Here is a 22,941-nt window from a genome sequence, read left to right on the forward strand (position 1 = left end):
GGATAGGTGGAACCTCATAAGGACACTCAGATGCAGCGACCCTTAGCCGGGTCTGGACTCCAAAAGTTGGACAAGCTCTATCCACATTATCCCAAGATGGGATAGAAGAGGTTGCATAAACATCAGATCTTCTTGGAGGCATGATCTGAAAGACAAAAAACAAAAATCAGAAGAATCCAAGGCCTTATACTCTATAGCTCAAAGTTAAGACAACAAGAAAGAAAAATATTTCTAAATGTCTCATAGCCTCTCTCTTATAAGTATGGCACGCTACACACCCATAAAAGAGACTCTACTTGACACGGCTTTGTAGATACCCAACTGACCATAAGCCTAGAGATCTGATACAAACTTGACACGACCCGAACTAGGGTCTAGTTATAATGAGCATCCCAAGTCCAACAAGAATTGGGGATTGCCCCCAATGCCCAACCCAACCAATCAACAAACCACAAAATAATAACCAAATCCATAATCATTCCATATCATACCCAAGTCTATAGTTTGTCCATACAAAGCCTCTAAAACAAAACAAGAATATTCGGTCAGTATATGCCCTCGGCCATTGCAAAAACCAATATCTAAGTCTAAACCAATAAAGACAAAAGAAACTCAAAGAAAGAAATGGAGCCTTTTGAAATATGGAAGTTCACCACTTCAAGTCATCACAAGTTATCTTTGAATCCAAGTCACTGAGTAGGAGGTGTGATAGTATGACCAACACCTGCATTACGTGGGGATACAGCATCGAAGACGGTTAGCGGTTGGAGTGCTAGTATGTAACTCAAGAATAAGGATACTATAATGCCGATAATTCAAAACCAATCATCGAATACATATAACCAATGCTTATATATATACATATATATCATGCCGGGATAGAGAACAAGATTAGCATGAACTTTGAAAATATTAACATGGGTTGTGTGTAGCATAACCGTCATATATCAAGGCATCCACGGGCTATATGGACCCAGCTTTTCCATAACTGGAAAGACCCTAGTACGTGTAGCCGTATGAACCAGAGAATATCCATAATCGTATATGCATATATGGGGGACTTAAACCTCCTGGCATAATCAAAGTGACTTAAGCACCAATATAAGGGGGACTCAAACCTCTTATCATATTCTCATTCGAGGAATCGAACCACCCGATCACAAAACACCTACACCGGCTAGCGCAGTTCCCAATTTTAGTCCTTCGAACTCCACTTTCATAGCCTATCTACACATCCTACTTTAAAGCCTAATTTAAAACCATCATTCCACATACAGAACCATTAAGCCAATTACTTACCAAAGGCACTTCGTTGGTATCGTCATACCAACACCACTTGAAAGTGTACAATATGCCACAACCATTATTATTCAACATTGGGACTCGGACCCATTGTCTATACAAAGTCATCAATTTAATTCAACATTTAGGGACTCGAACCCATTATCTAGTAACATAAATCAATTTAATATTTAGGGACAGAAACCCTTTTAGCCAATTAAACCACCAAGGTTACCATTTAAATCATACATGGCCAGCAAGGCCTTTACAAAATTATTTACCAATTATTCATATGCGTTAGGCCAATTCCTTAGTTCCAAACACCATTTAACATGTGACTAGTTTATTCTCTTAGGCATTTTCACAAATACCTTGAGGGCATACCATTACCAAGACCAAAATCAAAGTAAAAACCATTAAGTTTAGGGTAAACTATTACCCAATAGGTAAACCGCAATTACCAAGCACCCACATGTGCAAACCATTATAAAAAACATACATAAAAATAATTTAAACCAAGAGTAAATAGTACTCAACAATATGCAACAAGACTCTCAACATTGGTTTTCAAAACTACTATTAATGAATCATAATCAATGTTTAAAACACATAATATTTGAGAACTAACAATGAATTAAGAGTCACATACTTTATTCATGAAGATTCACAAAAAGAACTTGACTCTTGAGCATCTAGATTAATGCCTTGTAGAAACCCTAACTCAATTTTCAAAAGAAAGTTTAGAGAGAGTTTTAGGAGTGATTTGATCTTTCAAAATGTGTTATGAGAGGCTACAATGTGTTTTAAAACATGGGGTCTTAATGGTTTTGGGGTGGGAAATGTCTAAAATATCCTCAGCTTAAAAGCTGAAAATATGCACATAGGAGTGGTACCTATCCCTCGTACCCTAGATAAAATATTGGACTCCAACACTGTCCAACATACCACCCCAAGGACTAACTCATATCCATAACATACGATTGGTACCCAAAAATTATACCCTAGGCAGAATCATCTACGCTAGACATAGGACATTATACTGTTTGGCACTACACTTCTCGTACCCTAACATACGACTAGTATGATGCCTTTATCGTACCTTGGAAAGTAGCCAACCAACATTACACTGAGTAACATACGACCAAGGATTTTAAACTATATCCACTCCATACGAGTGGTATGATGAAACTCGTATGATGCACAGAAAGTTCAAAATCAAGAAATTTTCTAAGGGTCAAAACTAGGGTATTTCAAAAGGGAACTTCCTTTGGATTTAGAATCTCAACTGCCCTCCCAAAATTAAAACTTTCCTCTGGCTTGCGTAACATAATAGACTGCATACCAAATCCACTGCATACCAAATCCACTCTCTCTAATATGGGTATTCCCATCAGCCCTAAGTGTGATTTTTGTGATCACTCCATTGAGGATATTCCTTACATTTTCCTGGAATACCCTACTACCCAGGACCTTTGGGATGAACTCTTCTCCAAAAGCTCTAATGATCTTAACATCACCCTTTCTGAGTTTTACCCTAACACATGGACTACCACTTGGGCAAAACTAAGAAATAAGATTTTCAATAATCTTCTGAATTGGCACGATGTTATACCTTTCTGCTTCTGGACTACCTGGAAAAAAAATGTTAACTCCTTTGAGAAGAAAAAAGATAATCTGAGAAGAAAAAAGATAATCCCGCCTTCAACCAAGCCTATACTAAAGCGATTGAATTTAATCACCTGATTGGCAAAGCTAACCCAAAGATCAGATATTTCTTTATAAATGTCCGTTGGATCCCTCCACCTCATGGTTACTTCAAACTCAATACGAATGGCTCATGTATAGGGAACCCTGGTAGGGGACGGATAGGGGGCATAATTCGCAATGCTACGGGAGGTTGGGTATTAGGTTTCTACAAAGCCTTCCACAGCTCCACTAATAATCATATTGAGCTCATGGCTCTTAGAGAAAGCTTGGAGTTAGTGGAACAACACCAACTTCTACCGGTAGGGGTGTGCATCGATCGGTTCGATTCGATTTTATATGTTATTGGTTCGATTTTTTGGTTTTTAATTTTTAAATATACAAAACCAATAACCAACCAATAAGATATTTTCTTATCGATTTTTTGTGTTTAACGGTTTGGTTTTCGATTTAACCAATAAGAAAATACTTATAAAATAAAAATAGTAACTACTAAAATAAAAAATGAAATCTTAGTTACTGCCAAAATCATACGCAATGTGTTTTAGTTTACAAGAATCTTCAAACTTGAACTGAATGTTAGTTTAGAAAAAAATTGAATCCTAATTTTTGAAAGCTACTAAAGGCTTCAAACTTTCCAATACGATAATACCCGAGCTTTGTATTGTGCCTTTGTTGCCCTGAATAGGTTAATACTTTGTGAATCTCTGAATTGTGAATAAGTAGTGTGTGTGCGTATGTATGTGTGTATATATATATATTAGTAATATAAATATTTATATATATAACACAAATAGGAGTAAAACAATAACTTAGTGTATCCCTATTGGGTTATCAGTTTAACCGATAACCCAATAAGATAAAACCAAAATCGAACCGTTTACCCAATAAATGTTTTTATAAAATCGATACAAAATCGTTAACCCAATAATCCAATAACATTTTTATCATTCGGTTCGATTTTTGCACACCTCTATCTACCGGTGGAAATTAATATTGATTCCATGGAAGTCATTTCAATGTTACATTTCAGGAATTTACATTATAATGCCATTATTGATGATTGCAGGTTAAGATTAGAAGAATCGAAAACCCATTAGTAAGGCATTGCTTTAGGGAGCAGAATGGCGTGGCTGATGCACTAGCAAAGAAGAGTGTCGGGACTGTAATAGAACTTAAGTCTACACTTTTTGAAGTTCCACTAATCTGTGCACAACAGACTATATGAGCAGATATTGCAGGAACTTATTTTGTTAGAAAAACTAAGAATTCATCAAACTATTTAGTGGAATTTTCCACAAATTGTTTTGTACCTAATCCTGGCTAATATAGCCAGTACCGTCTTGTTCTTATTTTCAGTCTATTAATGCAACCTTCTTTAACGAAAAAAAAAAAAAAATAGTTCTCCATTGTTTCTTATTTCGACACTTCCGCACTTTCTGTAAGTCTATATCACGGAAAAACATGTGAGGAGAAATTAAGGAAAACCTTTAGCAACGCCCAAGGGGTTGCTTAATTTGGTTGGAAACAACCTTTAGTAATTAATTATTTTAGAATTAGTTATTTTAGAATTATTTATTCCACCTTGATAGAATAAAAATAACACATTATATCGGGATATCTAATTCGAGAATGAGTCATTCGTGTCACTTATTTTAATCAAATATGGGATAAACTGATCTTAAAATTAATTCTGAATTAGTTATCCCTTGTACCATATGAGTCTTAAAAGTTTATCGTTAGAGATACTCCCTCCCTTCTGTTTTAATTTATGTCTTAATTATGATTTACAAAGTAGAAGCATATTTTTAAATACTTTTAAATTATATAAATTATTAATTATCATAATTTATGATTATTTTTAAATCTATCTTATTAAAACAAATGTTTAAATTAAGATAAACTACTCTCTTAATTATATTTGTTTGGCCTATTTTGACTTGACAAAGAGTTCTAAAAAATAAAGAAGATTTTTTGATTAATTGGATCTTAATTTTTAAGATATGTTTAATGTATAAAAAATGTTTTTTAATCTCATAATCTTAAAAATATCATGTAAAAAGATGAAATTAAAAAATTACAAAAATAAAAATTATTATTTTTTTTAAATGGATTAAAAAAAAATAGATCAAACATATTAAAGAGATGAAATATTAATTAATTCGACTGTCCTACTCAGGAGATGATATAGCCTTTCGACTACAAATTCATATATAACTTTTGATACATAGTATATATAAATTTATTAAAATTTCAATAAATAAATTATTTTTAACTTCATAATTTTAATTTTATGACAAATTAAAAATCACTATGAATATTCAAAATTTAAATATTTATTTTTGTTCGTACTTCTTTATAAACTAGATATCGAGGGGCTTCTGCTATATATGTTATTTTTTGTCTCAATTTATGTGACACAAATAAAATTTAGATGATCAATTATATTTTTAATATGTTTCTAGATATTTTAAGTTGTTAGATATTGTAATGTATAATACTATTATGACATTGTAATTTATTATTTTAAGTTGTTAGCTATTGCAATTTATAATACTCTCTTTATTCAAACTTTTACGACATTGATAGTCAATTATACCCTTAAAATAATTTAAGTTCTTAATATTGTGATTATAATAATTTTTCTTCTATTCCAATTTAAGTGAGACTGATATATTTCGAGAGTCAACCAAATATCACGAAGAAGCAAAGCAGACATATTTTAAATGACTCATAATAACTAATTAGAAGTGATATAGCAAAATTGTCATTAAAAATACTTGTGAAATTTTTTTCAGTGGGTCTCATATAAGATGTCAAGTTAATTTAAAACATCACAAGTAAATTTATCATTTTATGTCTACTTTATCTTTTTTTATTAAATATTACTCCCTTCGTCTCAAATTATGTGTCATCATTTCCTTTTTAATCCATCCCAAAATAAGTGTCGCCTTTCCTTATTTGACAACTTTTTAAAGGCACAATTACCCTTTTACCCTTATTGGTCCCACTTAATTAAAAAAAAAATATTGGAACATTTTTTTATAAAGGATAATTTGGTAAACTTTATCAAGTCTTCCCTTATTTCTTAAACTCCGTGTCCGATCAAATGGTGACACATAAAATGAGACGGAGGGATTATTATTTTTTCAATACTTAGTGACTTATAATAATTAATTAGGGACAATATAGTAAAATTATGGTTGAAATATATGAAGCAGACATGTATAAATGTTTATTTTACTGTTTTTATTATATATTATTAATTTTCTAATACGTATATGACATTTAATAATTAATTAAGGATGATATAGTAAAATTACGGAGCAAGCAGGCACGACGACAAAAAGGCATCTACTTTACCACAATTCTTCTATATAGTACTAATGAAAATGAAGGTCATATGCCCAAGGTCCTAATTTATATGACTCACTTTCTTTTTAATTTAGTTTTAAAAATATTTATCTTTAATGAAATGATTAACTTACTCCTTCCATTCTTGAATAGGGGTGTGTGAAAAGTGAACCGACCGGTAAATCGAACCAATAAAAATGTTATTAGGTTATTGGTATTGGGTTATTGGGTTAACGATTTTTTATTGATTTTATAAAAAAATTTATTGGGTAAACGGTTTGGTTTCGATTTTAGCTTATTGGGTTATCGGTTTAACCGATAACCCAATAAGGATACACTAAGTTATTGTTTTATCCCTATTTATGTTATATATTTAAATCTCTATCTATCTAGACAGACAGACAGACAGACAGACAGACACATAGACAGACAGACAGACAGACAGACAGACAGATAGACAGATAGACAGACAGACAGATAGATAGACAGACAGATAGATAGACAGATAGACAGACAGACAGACATATAGACAGACAGACAGATAGATAGAAAGACAGACAGATAGAGAGATAGACAGACAGAGAGACAGACAGAGAGACAAACAGAGAGACAAACAGTGAGACAGACAGATAGACAGACAGACATAGAGACAGACAGACAGACAGACATAGAAACAGACAGAGAGACAGATAGATAGACAAATAGAGAGATAGACAGATAGATAGATTTATGCACTACTTATTCACAATTCAGTGATTCACAAAGTATTAACCTATTCAGGGAGACAAAGGCACAATATAAAGCTCAGCTATTATCATATTGAAAAGCTTGAAGCATTTATAGCTTCCAACAATTAGGATTTAATTTTTTTTCTAACTAACATTCAGTTCAAGTTTAAAGATTCTTGTAAACTAAAATGCATTGCGCAGGATTTTGGTGGTAATTAAGATTTTATTTTTGTATGTTAGTTGTTACTATTTCTATTTTATAAGTATTTTCTTATTGGTTAAACCAAAAGTTGAACCGTTAAGGACCAAAAACTGATAAACCGAAACTGATAATAAAATATCTTATTGGTTGGTTATTGGTTTTACATATTTAAAAATCGAAAACCGATAAACCAAACTAATAACACATATAACCGAACCGACCGATGCACACCCCTATTCTTGAATAAGTGTTTCTTTTGGTTGGAGTACCATTTAACAAATTACTAACTCTTAGATATAAAATGTAATTTTACTAACTACTCTTAATTAAATTTTTTGACAAGTTGACATTGATTATATTTTATTTAAATAAGGATAAATTTTTAAAAATATGATTAATTTATTCTTGAAGATTTAAACAAACATTTATTTATGAATAAAAATAAAAAATAAAATAAGCACTAATTTAAAATTGAAGGAAATATTTTATATCATGAATTTTAATTTTTTTTAAATTTTATATTGAGTCGAACTAACTCATATAAATTGAAACGAGGAAAGTAATATTTTAAACCATAAATGGTACAGAAAAAGACGAAAAAGAAAGTGCCAAATTTTGTTTAAAAGGACGTGCGAGGTTGATCAATTATTAATATTATTAACAAATGTTCATCCGTCATATCTGTCACCAAACTCTTACTGGTGGTCCCTAGTTCTGATGTTGAACACTCTGATGGAATTTGGGTGTTTAAAATTTTGGATTTATTATGAGTAGTTTTTTAAAATTAAGCGAAAATGATCTAAAACATATTTAAATTTTGATAAAATTTATTGTAATATGTTTAAATTTTTGTGGGGTTCTATGAATTTTTAGAATATTTTTTTTCTTTACAGTAAAATATAAATATTACCATACAATCAAAAAGTTTTACATCTAAAGAGCACTCACTTAGTCAATCCCCTTCCAGGAAGAGTGTCTACATAAGCGAGCCTCAAAACTATTTACAAACCATAGCCAAGAAACCTGCGCACTTCCTAGCTCTCTTGGACGCACTAAACATGTCTATCCTTTCTTTGACGGTGATTTGTATTTGCTGCAATATATGACTAACACTAACAACCTGCCCACGAAACATCTTCACATTCCTTGCATGCCAAATGTTGTATACCATAGTTCCATAGCTCGCAGCAACCACATCTTTCTTAAACCATTTCCAATGCCTCTGTTGAATGGACTTGATTGTGTTAGGGACATCCGATAATGTAATATTGAAGCCTGACCAGTCTGCAACGCTTCTCCACAGGTCAAGTGCGATCATACATTCTAAAAACAAGTGTGCATCACTCTCCAAAATCTGTATATCACAAAATACGTTGTTGACCCCATCACAATGCACTCCTATTTTCATTAACCTGTCTCTGGTGAGCAGCTTCCTGTGTGTAGCAATCCAAAGTACAAATCTGTGTTTTGGAATGAGAATCTTGTTCCAAACTAATGCATCACTTTCAACGGAGGGTTTGTCGCCCATTAAAGCAAGATAACTCCTGGAGATTGAGTATATTCCTGATGCAATAAGTGTGTATCTACCCTGATCATACTAATTCATCATACCTCATTTGATCGTGTGTAGTTGTTTCTAAACCTAGTACAATCAGATGTAGGCATATATGTCCAGAAATCCTCTTCTCCCTTCATATATATGTTATGGATCCATTTTACCCAAAATAACTCTGGATTTTGTTGTATCCATCATATCAATTTACCTATTGCTGCAATATTCCACATTCGACAGTTCTTGATGTTCAGTCCCCCTTTAGCCTTTGGCCAGCAAACATTAGCTCATGTTACTAGTGAGATTTTCTTCTTGTCATCAGAACTACCCCATAAATACTCTCTACACTTCTTCTCCACTAGTTTAACAACACTTTGAGGAAGTAGAGACACTGAACTCCAGAAGTTCTACAAAGAAAAATATCACAACATTTAAAACCTGCAATCTCCTTGCATATGAAAGGTGTCTAGCAGAAGTACTTCTCAGCTTCTCAGTAATCTTAATACAAAGCTGGTGATAATCAATTTTTTCTCCGTTTTTTATTGGACAATAGAAGGCCAAGGTATTTGATAGGCAGACTCCCATGGGTAAAACCAGTGATCTCTAGCAGCTTGGTTTTAACAATGTAATTAACCCCAGCTATAAAAATATTTGACTTCTCATTATTTGCAGCCAAACCTGTAGTGCTTGAAAAGTATTGAAGGGCATCTTTGACTCTTTGAACCGATTGTTTTGTCCTCTTACAAAAGATCATAAGATCATCAGTAAATGTCAAATGAGTGAGTTGATGTACTTTACACATGAGGTGGTATCTGTAATCTGGTAGAGTGTTTATTCTAGATATGATTCTGGAGAAATACTCCATGACTAACATAAATAACAAGGGTGATATAAGGCCCCCTTGTCTTAATCCCCTTTTCCCTTAAAAAAAACCACAACCCTCTCCATTAATCTTGATTAAGAATCTTGTAGTGGTTACACATTTCATCACTAGTTGAATAAACTTAGTAAGAAACCTATAGCCTTCCAACATTTCCTGCACAAATCCCATTGAACCATGTCATATGCCTTCCTTAAATCAATCTTCATTATGCACCTAGGACTTGTTCTCCTTTTATAGTGCCTCAGCAGACTATGGCACACTAGCACATTTTGGATGAGTGATCTTCCCTTAACAAAGGTTGCTTGAGCAGGGTTCACTATATCAGGTCAAACTCTTATTAGTCTGCTACATAAGAGTTTGGATATATATTTATACAGTGTATTACAATATGATATTAGCCTGAATTGACTTGCAACCTCAGGTTTTTCTAACCTAGGAATCAGTGAAATTATTGTTGTATTTAACTGCCTCAATAACTTTCCATTATGGAAGAACTCTTGCATTGCATCACGTACATCATCTTCAATTATATCCCAAGCATATTTGAAGAATCCTCCACCATATCCATTTGGCCTCAGACTTTTATTTGCATTAATACTTAGCATAGGCTTCTTGATCTCTTGTCTAGAAAAAGGTTGCATTAGCCCTATCTGTTGGTCATCAGATAAAGTTGGTCCCTGCCTAAAAATACATTGTTGATCCTATTTCCTATCAGGATCCTTCTCTCCTAGCAGTTGTTGGGAGTACTGGACAAAGACTTCAACCACTTTAGCATGTTCATGTTGTATTCGATTGGAAGCATCTTTAATTTGAGTCATACTTTGAGTCAGTCTTTTTTTCTTGATGACAGAAAAGAAGTACTCAGTATTGTCATCACCTTTCTTGATCCAGTTAGCCTTACTCCTTTGGATTAAGAAGGATTCTGCTAGATATGAAGTTTTTTTTAACTTCTGTCCCGATTCCCTCTCCTCTTGTTGCAGAGTTTTGTCAGTAGGATTACGTTGAAGCTGATATTGTATTTTTTGAAGATTTTTCCGATCTTTATTATCTTGATATATTAGATTAGTAAAATTCTACTTGTGCAATTACATAAGTTTTTATTTCAGGAATTTCATTTTCCCTACCACCTGAAACATCTTATAACCTATAATAGGTTTGTTCCAGCTCTCCTACACTATTTGATTAAACATAGAATGAGTGCTCCATACATTATAGTACTTGAAAGCTTTCTTTTTCTTAGTCCATGTTTGGAGCATTTGCACAACCAAAGGGCAATGGTCACTTATTCCTTCAAGCAACAAATGTGTCTTCATACTAGGCATATTATCGAACCATTCACCATTCACAAACACCCAATCAATCTTTGTAAAAATCCTATCAACTTATCTATCATTCCATGTGTTATTGCATCCAATATAAGAAAGTTTCTCTAGATTACATATAGCGATGCAATCTTGAAAGTCTTCCACCTCTTCTAGCGTAACTCCACTTCCTTCAATTTAATTTTCTCTTTGCAAAATAGCATTGAAGTCTCCTAGAACCCTCTATGCTTGATTGCAGTCCAGCCTTATCATCTTTAAGTGATTCCACAATTCTAGCCTTTCCTCTTTTTTATTATAAGCATACAAAAAGGTTATTATAAATTCAAGTTGCATAGGTGTTTGTCACTTTACAATTCATTGACTATGCAGTATCACGCTTTACCCTTACTATAAACCAATCCTCCCTCCACACAATAAGTATTCTCCCATTGTAGTGAAATTGATGATTAGAGTAAAACTTCCATCCACTAAACATATTCCAAGCTACTGTACCTACCTTATTAGCCTTAATTCTAGTTTCCAAAAAAACAATTAATCCAACCTCTAAATCATTGCAGAGGAGCTTAACCTTCTTTTGCTTATTGAGGCCATTGAGGCCTCTAGTATTCCAACTCAAAATCTTAACCATGACCCTTAGGGGGGATGTCTGTCCCCGTAGGGCCAGCTTTAGTGGCTTACACGATATCCTGGCTATCCCCCCGCATTTGAAAAGTATTTTTTTGTAAGAACACTAGGCCCCTCCACCTGCCCTCTCCAAGTATTGCCTACCTGTTGCTTACTGACAGTACTGTCTATTTTACTCTTAGGATCAGGGGTATGTCCCTGCTTTCTAGTATCATTCTGCTACAATCATTGACTTGCTTGCTCGTCTCTTTCTCAAGGTTTTGTTGTTCTATCACTTATTTTGGGGGTTTTATCTTTCTGCAGTTACTTTTCTCATGTCCATATTTTTGGCATGAACCATATATTGTAGGCTTCTAATCGTACATGACATTCTGCATAATTACAACTCCTCTTTCATTTTTAAAAAACACCATTGTGGGTAGTGTCTTCCCTATCTGCACTTAAACTAGAATCTTAGCAAAATTCAGCCCAATTTTTGTTCAATATTCTTGTCAATCATTAGAGGTTTGCCCAGTAGGCTTCTTCTTTTGCTTAAGCCTCGAGCACTCCAATGTTTAAAGTCAAGTCCCGACAATTTAATTCATATTGGTACTATTTTCAATTCCTCCTTTGAAAAATCCATATCAGGGCTCCATGCTTTCACTATAAGGGGTTTATTATCAAAATGATAAATGCCACCTTGAATTACCTCAGTTTTGCCTGCAACATCCTTAAACCTCACCAACAATATAGCATTTTTCAACATCACAACTTTGTCTATACTTAGCTTTCCCCATATCCTCTGCACAAAACCATTGAGGACAGCATATGGTGGATGTGCACCTAAAATATAACATACAACAACATTCTTCCAGTATTCTACTTCCGTGCTAATTTCATCCTACTCGATTTCAATCATTAGTTGTTCCGGATTGATAACAGGTTCAACATAATTCAATTCAAAACCAGTGTTAGCTACCTTCTTTATGTCAAAGTTATCCCAGACAGATTTCCCAGTGGTACGCTTTCCCTTACTAGTTGAACCTTCTGCAACCTCCACTTCATCGGCCCACGACATGGACTTTGGGGATTCAACTATATCCATCCACTCCTGTACATTTTCTCTGGCCATAACCGCCTTTGATTTTTGAGCTATGTGTTCTTTGTCCTCTCGCTTGTGTTCCACCTCACTTAATCAGTCAGGCATTCCATCAATAATTTGTTGAGCAAATTTTCCACTAGATTTCGTTATTCTCAAGTTCTCTTCGTCACAAATTGATTTTCGATTGTGTGATTTCAAGCCAATTATTGCATTCTTTTCTGTAGCTGAGCCACAATCAATTACTATTTCATTGCCTTGTGTCCTTTGTAGAGCCACAATACGCTTCTCATTCCCAATTCCCAGCTTCATCGTCCTTCTTTGTGCAGTTTCCCCTAATTCAGTAGCCTGAGTCAAAGCTTTTGGCCTCCTACCCATGATGAGCGCACGCTATGCTAACGTGCACCGAGAGAGCAGCAAGCTTCTTCCTATTTCTGCATATATGATACTATTAATAGTGTATTTTATGAACTTTGAGATTGATTATTTCACCATATATATGGGATAATTTATTCAATCACTATGGTGTAAATAGTGAGATGAATAATTCCAGTACTGACTAATACCTCACATCAAATATGAGATAAAATAGTTCTTCAGTTTATTGCGCGACTATTTATTTTTTATACCTTGCACCAAACGGCCTTTTATTTGCTTAGGTAAATCATTAAGTCGGTCGATTTAAACTGATGTTTCGCACGCATAATTTAAATAAATAAAATTATTATTTTGATTTATTTATTTAAAATTTTTATTTTCTGCAAAAATAGTAAATTAGTAGCTATTTCTGCAGAGTATGATTATTTCTGCAAATCTGAAATTTCTTGATCTTTATTTTGTTCGTACAACTATGACTATAAAATTCATTAGCCATTTAGCCACATCGTAGATCTTAAGAACTATACTGTTTAACGATAATTTAAAGAAATAATTAAATCTGTCGTTATTGGCCAATACACCTTCTACATGAGTTTTGATTTTAAACCTTCATTATTGATTCCTTCGAGTTCAAATTTGAGCAGATATGATATTAGTTGTTGTTTGCCGCATGCTTGAAGGCTGATTTTATAGATAAAATCCTAAGAAAAATCATAAACTTCATTTAAACTTCTTTAAAGTTCACATTTCAGATTTGGGATTGTGGCAAACGAATTTCTATTTAAGTGATCGAGTTGCTATATTAAAAGAATCAAAACAACGAGATGAGATTATATCTAAACTTTGAGATGATTCAGACAAGTTTTTGAGTGATTTTTCATCATTTTACATCAGCAACTGTATCAATACGACGAAGGTAGAACACATATACTGCTACATGGCAATAGAGATAGGTTTATATAATTTTATTTTGATACCTAAGTGCTACATGCGCGTTGATTCACTTAATGATCTGAGCAAATAAAGATCACAAAAATACACTACTAACTAGTTCATAGGAATCATAGGACTCATGCAAAATTTGAGTGTGGTGCAATAAATTTCGTCAAGATTTGAACATGTTTTGAACCATTTTCTCAAAAATTACTAAGAATATAATTATTAAATACTACAATTCATCAAATTACAATTAATTAAGAAGATTCATTATTGAAAAAATAAATAATAGCAACTATAGTAACTAATTATAGATTCATCATTGAAAAAATAAATAATAGCAGCGATAGTAACTAATTATTATTTAATATAAATTTCTCACGTATCATGAATAATCTCTTCACAACGAATATATATTTTCAGATCAAATGATCGAAAAGAATAGATAGAAATTAGCTAGGGTCATAAATAGATGAGGTTTTTATATATAAAAATATAAAAATATGAAATAAATTTTAAAATTTTAAAAGAAATCAATCGTTCTATCAAACGAGATAAAAGTCAATGATAAAGTAGATTTCACCCAAAGAATTTTCAAAAGATACTTGTAACTCTGCGGCCAAACAAATACTAAACCCATTTATTCTCATACTCTAAATTAAAATATGGTATAAATTAGAGTAAATACATAATTACCCCCTATGTTGATCGAGATTTTTAAAAAGACACCTAAATTTTGAATTCGACCTATTATCCCACAATTCTTCTTTATTTCATTGAAAACACATCATTTTTCGCTAAATCTCAGTCCCAACAAAGAGTGTGAACACACGCACCAATCAGGTGCTACCACGTGTTAAATACGTTTAATTTCATTTTTTTAAAATAAAATTTTCCTTTTTATTTAATTTAACATCCAACTCCACCCCCTCTTCCCCCAACCTACACCCATCCAGTAACTGCCCCCCAGCAGCTCCCCTCTACCCCCACCCCCATTCAGCACCCCCACCCCCGGTACAACACCCCCACCCCATTAGCATCTCCCCTTAATCCCCACTCCGTCAGCATTCTCGTCAATTTTTTTAAATAAAAAATAAATAAATATTTTTTTAAAAAAAATATATAAATTATATATCAATTATTTTACACGTGTCAACTTTTAATTGGTCAAAAAGTCAAATTCGACCCCTTTCACGCGCGTGTATACACGCAGAGGGTCAAAATGGTGTGTTTGTAATGAAGTAAAGAAGAATCGTGGGGTAATAGGTCGAAGTGAAAGTTTAAGTATCTTTTTGCAAATCTCGAATAAGATTAGGGGTGTAATTATGTATTTACTCTATAAATTAAGACGAAAGGACTACTTCCTCCACTCATTTTACATAAAATTACTTGACTTGACATGACATTAAAAAAATTAAAACTTTGATCTAAAATAATTTTTATATATTTGTGTAGTTATAAATTATCTGTAACGATTACTTAAGTCGTTTTGTAAATTTTTTTTTATTTCAACTCTCCTCGTAATTTTTAGACATGATTTAGGACTTACAGAAATGGGCAGTGTCGAATCTTGAGGTGTTCAAAGACTATTTAAGTCATTAATTGGGTCCTTGAATTTTAATAAAGTTAAACTCGATTATAATCAACCTTTGATCAAGATAACCTTAAATTAGTGTCGTAACTTTTTCAATAGGTCCGAAATGTACTTTTTAGTCAATATACATATTTGATTTGTTCTCTCGAGGCTCCGAACAATATCCAAGAATTTATTGAGTATTTTAGATATTGTATTAGCTGGTAGTGAATGAGTCAAAGCGATATTTTCTTAATTCTTGATACCTATGTATAAGAATAGATTTAAGTAGTACGGGTTTAAAATGAAATTATATTATAGCATCAAATAGTGGGGAGCAAGACGAAAAGAGCAGTTATAGTTTTATTTCTTCCCTTTTTCTTTTCACTGCTTCTTTGACACCTTCAAGTTGTACGATTTTTGCCTTGTTTTCATGAAGTTGTTTCTATCATTATAGTTTCTTATATATAATGAATGAGGAATGAATAAAGTTTTGGCAGTGACAATGAAATTGGCCAATTATGCCTTTGTGATTTAAAAATTAGGAGTTGATTTGATGAAAAATCATACTATTATGATGACAATAGGCGTATACGATTATCATGGTATGACAAAAGTGGTATTAGGAATACTGTGAATGTAAGTGGGAACTAGGGGTGTTTATGGGTTTGGTTAAAAATCAAATCGAACTAAACCATTAAAAAAAAATGACGTTTGGTTTGGTTTAGTTAGGTTTGGTTTTAAATTTTAAAAAACCGATACTATTTGGTTTGATTATGATTTTACTTAAAAAAAATCGTGAAAATAATCAAATCAAATCGATAAATTTTATACATACATATTATAATTATTTATATATAATTTATAAATAAAATATAAATATTTTATTAAATTTTAATCTATGTATATGATTAGCTCACCTAGCTAGTCTTTAAAATAAACAGATAACTCAAATTTGCTTAACTCTGTCTCTTTTTGCAGTACACTACAACATAATACAAAATTCTATTTTACAATGTACATGTATGTGTTTGTATGTTGTTGGATAATCTTAGTGCTTACACTACAAAACTGATGCTTTTCATCTCAATGTTGGTTTTGTTTAATGTGTTTGTTCTGATTTTTAAGAGTTTATAGTGTCATTTGTCTATCACTGTACAAATATTTCATGAGAAATTGTTCAATGTGATACACTTTTTTATGAATTAAAAACAAAACAGTTTATTCTAGAGATGGTTGGAGTAGGTTAGTTAATAACCGAAAAAAATAAAAAATCAAACCAAATCGAACCAAACCGATGGTTATTTTTTTTTTTTGTGGTTTGATTTGATTTTAGAAATTCAAAAATTGATTAAATTGATTCTGATTATAATTTTAACCGCTAATCGATCCAAACCGACCCATGCGCACCCTAGTGGGAACGAATTGAAGGTCGCAGTAGCATGTGTTATGTGGGTGTAAATTTCCTTAGGATTAAGTGATTATAATATAGTAGTTTTGTCCTTTTCTAATCATTGTACAATGATGACTAATCAGTGCCTTAGAACTATAGGTTAGATAATTTACAATTTGATAATCTCAATAGTGATGACCTTAACAACCCTTAGCCATTAATTAAAGTTTCTTTTTATTATAAAAAACTTTGATTTTAGATTGAGAATTTTTAAAGTAAGAATTATGAAATGGATGTTATTAGAAAAGTATTTTTATGGTAATTATGAATTTAATTAGAATAGAGTCGTTTAGAGATGATTCAAAAGGATAAACTTTTCATTTGACTCTTTTAATTTTGGGTTACTTCACGGATCTTCTTTTAAGACAAGTTGAGACTTTTTTAGATTTTTTTTTTTAAAGTATTTATGTGTTAGTTATGTGTAATGGGAGTAACGGAGAATGAAGATCCCGCATAGGTGAAATGACGAGAATCTATGCGGATTTCGATGTTATTTAAGGGGTAAAATAAGTCAGTTATACGTTTTGAGCTGATTTTCCTATGTGTTATTCTGATGGAATAATTATTATGGTAGATGAATTATTGAAAATGCTAGCTAATAAGAATACTTTCACTTGATATGTAGAGTTAATTTTGAAATTAATATTTATTCGGCATCAGACATGAAATGTTTTACTTAACGTTATTGTTGATTTGGGAGTGCATGCCTTCACATTATTATCTATTATTGAGGTCGGAGTGTACGCCTACTCAATATATTTATTGGGATTGGAGTGCACGTCTGCACAATACATGTACCTTTTGAGTCTCTCATGGGTCTTGACCTTGAAGCCATTACTCAGTAGGTGTGTGCACAACATATGCATTGCATTGCATTCATTCCTGTTTTGGATTAAATAAGATGTAATTGATGATTTGATATTATTTAGTAAGTACTTGACTATCTGTCACTTAATACATTGAGAATTTTTTGGATTGTGTTATGATATCTTATGGCTGCTAAATTTGATTATTCAGTTAAAATAGGGTGCTTGTTCTGAGTGCAGGTTGTATGATTGTTTTAGATGATTGACATGGTGTTTCTCATCACCACTTTAAATTAGGGTCGATCGACGTTACTTGCTGAATACACATGATTCCGTACTCACCATTGCTATTTTTTTTGCACCTTACGTGCAGGTACTGATTCGACGACCTCTGACCATTAATTTTTGTGGTTCCTTTTGCGATAATATCCTTGGATATTCGAAGAAGCTGCTATTAATTTCAGAAACTATTGAAATTTCCTCTAGCCTTATCTTTATGCATTTCTGCATTTTGAGATACTCATTTTAATTAATGGCTTGTATTAATGACTATCAGATCTGAGATTACACTTTTTAACTATGACTGTACTACTCTATTAATGTACTTTAGAGATTATTCAAATTTTGTTCTATTCGTATCTTCTTCCGCTTTTATATATTTGAATGTTATGTTTAAAATTGAATTTTGACTTATCTATCGCAAAGTATTAAATAAATATAATCACGATTCTAATTTTAGACTGTAACATTATTAGATTAAAAATAATATGATAATTTAACGTTAATTTCTTCTAATCATAATAAATGACACGATTTAGATGAATTTAAAAAATATATAAAATAGGACAGAGCAAGTAATATATTAAATCATAAAGAGCATGGGAAAGACAAAGAAAGAACGAGCCACCATGATAAAGAGATGATTGTGCATGCACGTGTATGTTTCTGCACCTCACTTGTATCACGTGTATAAGAGATAACTAAAATTTATATTTTAAAAACTTATTTTAAAAATTACAAAAGATATTAATGATAAATTATACTCAATCAAAATAAATTACTTAATTCATACTCCCTTGTTTTCTTTTTTACTTGTCATAGCTTTTTTTTTTAGAAGTCAAATGAAATAGACGTTAATTAAATTTTAAGATTATTTTTTTGGGACAAACAACATAAATTTCAACAATTTAGAGCTTAAATATAATTTTTTTGACATTTTACATAATTACTGAAAATTTTAATTTTGGATCTGTCGAGATACATATTTAGCTCTCAATACATCTAATGAAGATATATTTTTCTTTGTAAAGATATATAATTAGCTTTCGATAAATTTTTTGATTTTGTGTCTGTCGAAATATATAATTAGCTTCCAATAAATTCAATGAAGATATATAATTAGTTGAGATTTTTGTAATTAATTTGTAAGAATGTGAATATATATATATATATATATATATATATATATATATATAATATTAAAAGTGTGAAGGCCTTTAGAAAAGTAAATTGAACTTTTTGCCCTTCATTAAAAGACTCCGCTTTAGATAAAATCGTCTTTTTATTTTTTTAAAAAAATTATTATTAATTATTTTCATAATAATGAGTCCAACAATATATTTGATTAGGACTAAAATATATGATAAGACCTTTTATTAAATTAGGAGTCATAAATACATGTATGATAAAAGGTAACAAAAATTGTGTGACTCCTAAAAAAGAATTTCTCAAATTTTTTCCAAAAATATTAATACTAAATTCTATAAAAACCATTGTCTTTTTAGATTTTTCCATCATTTTTTCTACAGAAGGTAACAAAAATCGTGTCCAAAAAGGACTCCTAAAAAAGAAATTCTCAATTTTTTTTTCAAAAATATTAAATTAACTTCTATAAAAACTATTTTTAGATTTTGTCATCGTTTTTTCTCTCAGCCTCTTTTTCATCAAGTTTTTTTTTCCTTGCAGACGCCGAGTTTTAAATTGATTTTTGATTGTTGGTTTGAGATTTTACGGGGTAATGAATTTGGAAAAATCCTTTCAGATTTTGTTATCGTTTAGCTTTAATTTGAAAAATTATTATTTTTTTAATATGTATTTGTTGCTTCATAATATCTGATGATGTTGTTGTATATTCAGTTTAATTAGTATTGTGTTATAATTATAATGAACAATATATAATCAATTTTGGGGAAAGCAGTTAGATAAAATATCTAAATATAGATATTGAAATTTTAAGTATTCCTTTTACTTTTTGAACATCTTTTTAATTTAATGTATTGGAACATTGAAAATTTTTATTTGTTGATAAGAAATTAATATAGCCTCCTAAATTTATAGAAAGTAGAATTAACTTTTTAGAATTTTTAAACTTTCAAAACCAATATTTATAAAATAATAAAAACTAGATTGACAGTACTTCTATATAAACAAAACAATCCTACATCAGTTGTCTCTATTTGAATCATGTTTATACTGCTTCTTGTAACCTAGACATCTTTAATCTTTAGTATTAGTCTTATTGAATTAGAGTTTTTTAATCTTTGGTATTAATCTTATTGCTTATTTTCAATGAGTTATAATTTATTTTAATTAGTGAATTTTATTTAATTTTCTTGTATCTGTGTTTAATAAATACTTTAAATATTTTCAACCGCATTATTAGGTTATTTTAGCTGTGTTTTGTAGGAACAATGTTGATGAATGAGCCACGAGACAAAGTTTTATTCGATCTCTTCCTACTTCTTACATGATCAGGTATATATTTATGTATATCACATACACATAATATAATTGGGACCTCAATATCTGTTTATCGTAACGGAGGTTATATTCATTTTTTCATATTTGGCCCCTAAAAAGGATTACGACTTTAGATCCTTGAGAAATTCTTTTTCTTACTGTCGTTATATTTTAGGTTGTAGGTTATGAGATCCTTTTCTATATTATGCATCAATAGTGTGGGTTTCAAAATCATCATGACAATCAAAGAAAAACGTTACCATTTTTGTATATATCCATTGCACATCTGAATAGTAGTGGATATCAAGAAACTTCTTTGAAAAAGAAAATAAAGGGTTGTTTATTTTTTTTTCGATTGTATATCTCATTTTTACCCTTTCTCAATCCAGGTTGACTATAGTGTTTAGGTTGTTGATGTTTGTAGATAATGAAATTGTTGTTGGAATGGGACTGTAAAGGCCTTTCTTTTTTCCTTTGAGGTAGGGGTAAGATCAACGTATATTTTACTGATTTTTTCATACCCCACTTTATGGGATTACATCGGGTATGTTCGCAATATTGTTCTTTAAGTTCTTTATTGTTATGAAGGTCCTGCTGAAGCAAATCAATTTTTATTTTATTCTTCGATCTCAATTTATAATTTTATTTCTTTTAGTCATATTAAACTCTCTACATCTATTTTTATCTTGATTTAAAAAAAATATTCAGGACTAACTATTTTTATAATAACACGCACTATTATATCAATGAGCATACTAATTGTTCATTATGGGTAAGGTCTGATGCATACACATTATTCTTCTATGACGTCACATATAAGATTATATTGGGTATGTTATTATTGTTGGTGTACACAAAATAATCATCTATTTTTTCATTGTATTTAGTACTTTCAAAGGGTCATAATAGCGAATAGGATCTTGGAGTTAGTCATCCATGTTCTCCTTGAGTGTGCCTTATGTGAAGGGGACGATGAAGCATTCACATACTTGAGGGGCAGAGTACTTCTTTTGCTAGGCGATCCCAGGCTTGTAGGTACATGGTATGAAGATTTGAAATGGATCTGTAATGTGGCAAGAAGAAAGAGTGATTATGCCTTGCTTACATGTGTCTTTGTCGTGGTCATTTATTATGTATTTGACGTGAAAGGAACTCCATGAAATCTTAGAGGGGTCAGTGCAATGCTAATAAAGTGTGTAGTAGAGAGATTGCAATGCTTGTGCACATCAAGGATAAAACTGATGTAAAGTGACAAGCTACACTGGAGACTGAATTATTTTCCTTATTATGGTTGTATTGTATAGTGATAGTAGCTAAAATAGAGTTTGATATATGATATTTATAGGTTGAGAAATAGTGTAGTGGGTTAGCCCTACTTGACTATGTAATTTCAAATTTTGATTATTAGAACTCCATCTGTTCAATAAAAAAAATTAAACTATATAAGAACTAATATTTAGAAATCTACTTAAGAATAATGGAGTAACAAAAAATATTAATACCAAAAAAATAATTTTTTTGTGGAGCAAGACTCAATAGTTTAGGAGTCATTATTTGTTATAAAATTATGACCAATTATTTTTTTGTAATTTTATTAATTTGATCAAAGAAAAAAGGAAAACTTCCTTGTTGCCTTTTAGGCCTAGGAGTTCTTAATATTTGTGTAAATAAGCACAACGATTGTTCATAATTTCTTTTTTGTAGTTTAATTTAATTTAGCAAAAAATAAATCAAATGAAAAAAAAGAAGAAGAAAACTAGAATAAAGGTTCTTAGTGTCACACCCACTTTTATACTAAAAAGATTGATTTTTAAGTTTGAAAGGGTTTTTTATTAAAGTAACAAAAAGATGAAAATTTTTGTTTCGAAAAGAATTATTTATATTTAAACTCAGAGTCGCAACTTGGCATAATCGGGTATACCAAATCACCTTTGGAAATCCTTTTATAAAACGGTTTTGACTCTAAAACTGATCCGCGAATAGAGATTTCGGTTAAGGAATTCTGTTGACCGAGGAGAAGGTGTTAGGCGCCCCTCGATCTCGTGGTTCGACCACGATCGCTTGGTGGAGCATATTGGCTAATTTAACACTACGAATGTGTAAACCACATCAACACACAACAATTAAACAAACAAACACAAAAAAACGAATTTCAAAAAATATAATGTCTAGTCCAATTATACAGTCCAAAAGAAAAATAGAAATGCAGAAATATAAACATTCACTATTCTAAACTAATCCTAAATTATGTTCTGATGCTTTACCCGATGCCTCGAGTCTTGATCACGAACCTCCTTCGAAGACATAATATGTTAGGGCATTCCCCGG

At 31.5% G+C, this 22,941-nt stretch overlaps 1 protein-coding gene across 1 annotated transcript; it reads right to left on the reverse strand.

Moving 5' to 3' along the window:
* Positions 1–8,266: 8,266 nt before the first annotated feature.
* Positions 8,267–8,797, reverse strand: LOC124899457. Its single transcript, XM_047414344.1, has one exon. It carries the CDS (start codon positions 8,795–8,797, stop codon positions 8,267–8,269), a length of 531 nt encoding a protein of 176 aa, XP_047270300.1.
* Between the last annotated feature and the right edge of the window lie 14,144 nt (positions 8,798–22,941).

The sequence above is a fragment of the Capsicum annuum genome, chromosome 6 (genome assembly GCF_002878395.1).
Source record: "Capsicum annuum cultivar UCD-10X-F1 chromosome 6, UCD10Xv1.1, whole genome shotgun sequence".
NCBI lineage: Eukaryota > Viridiplantae > Streptophyta > Magnoliopsida > Solanales > Solanaceae > Capsicum > Capsicum annuum.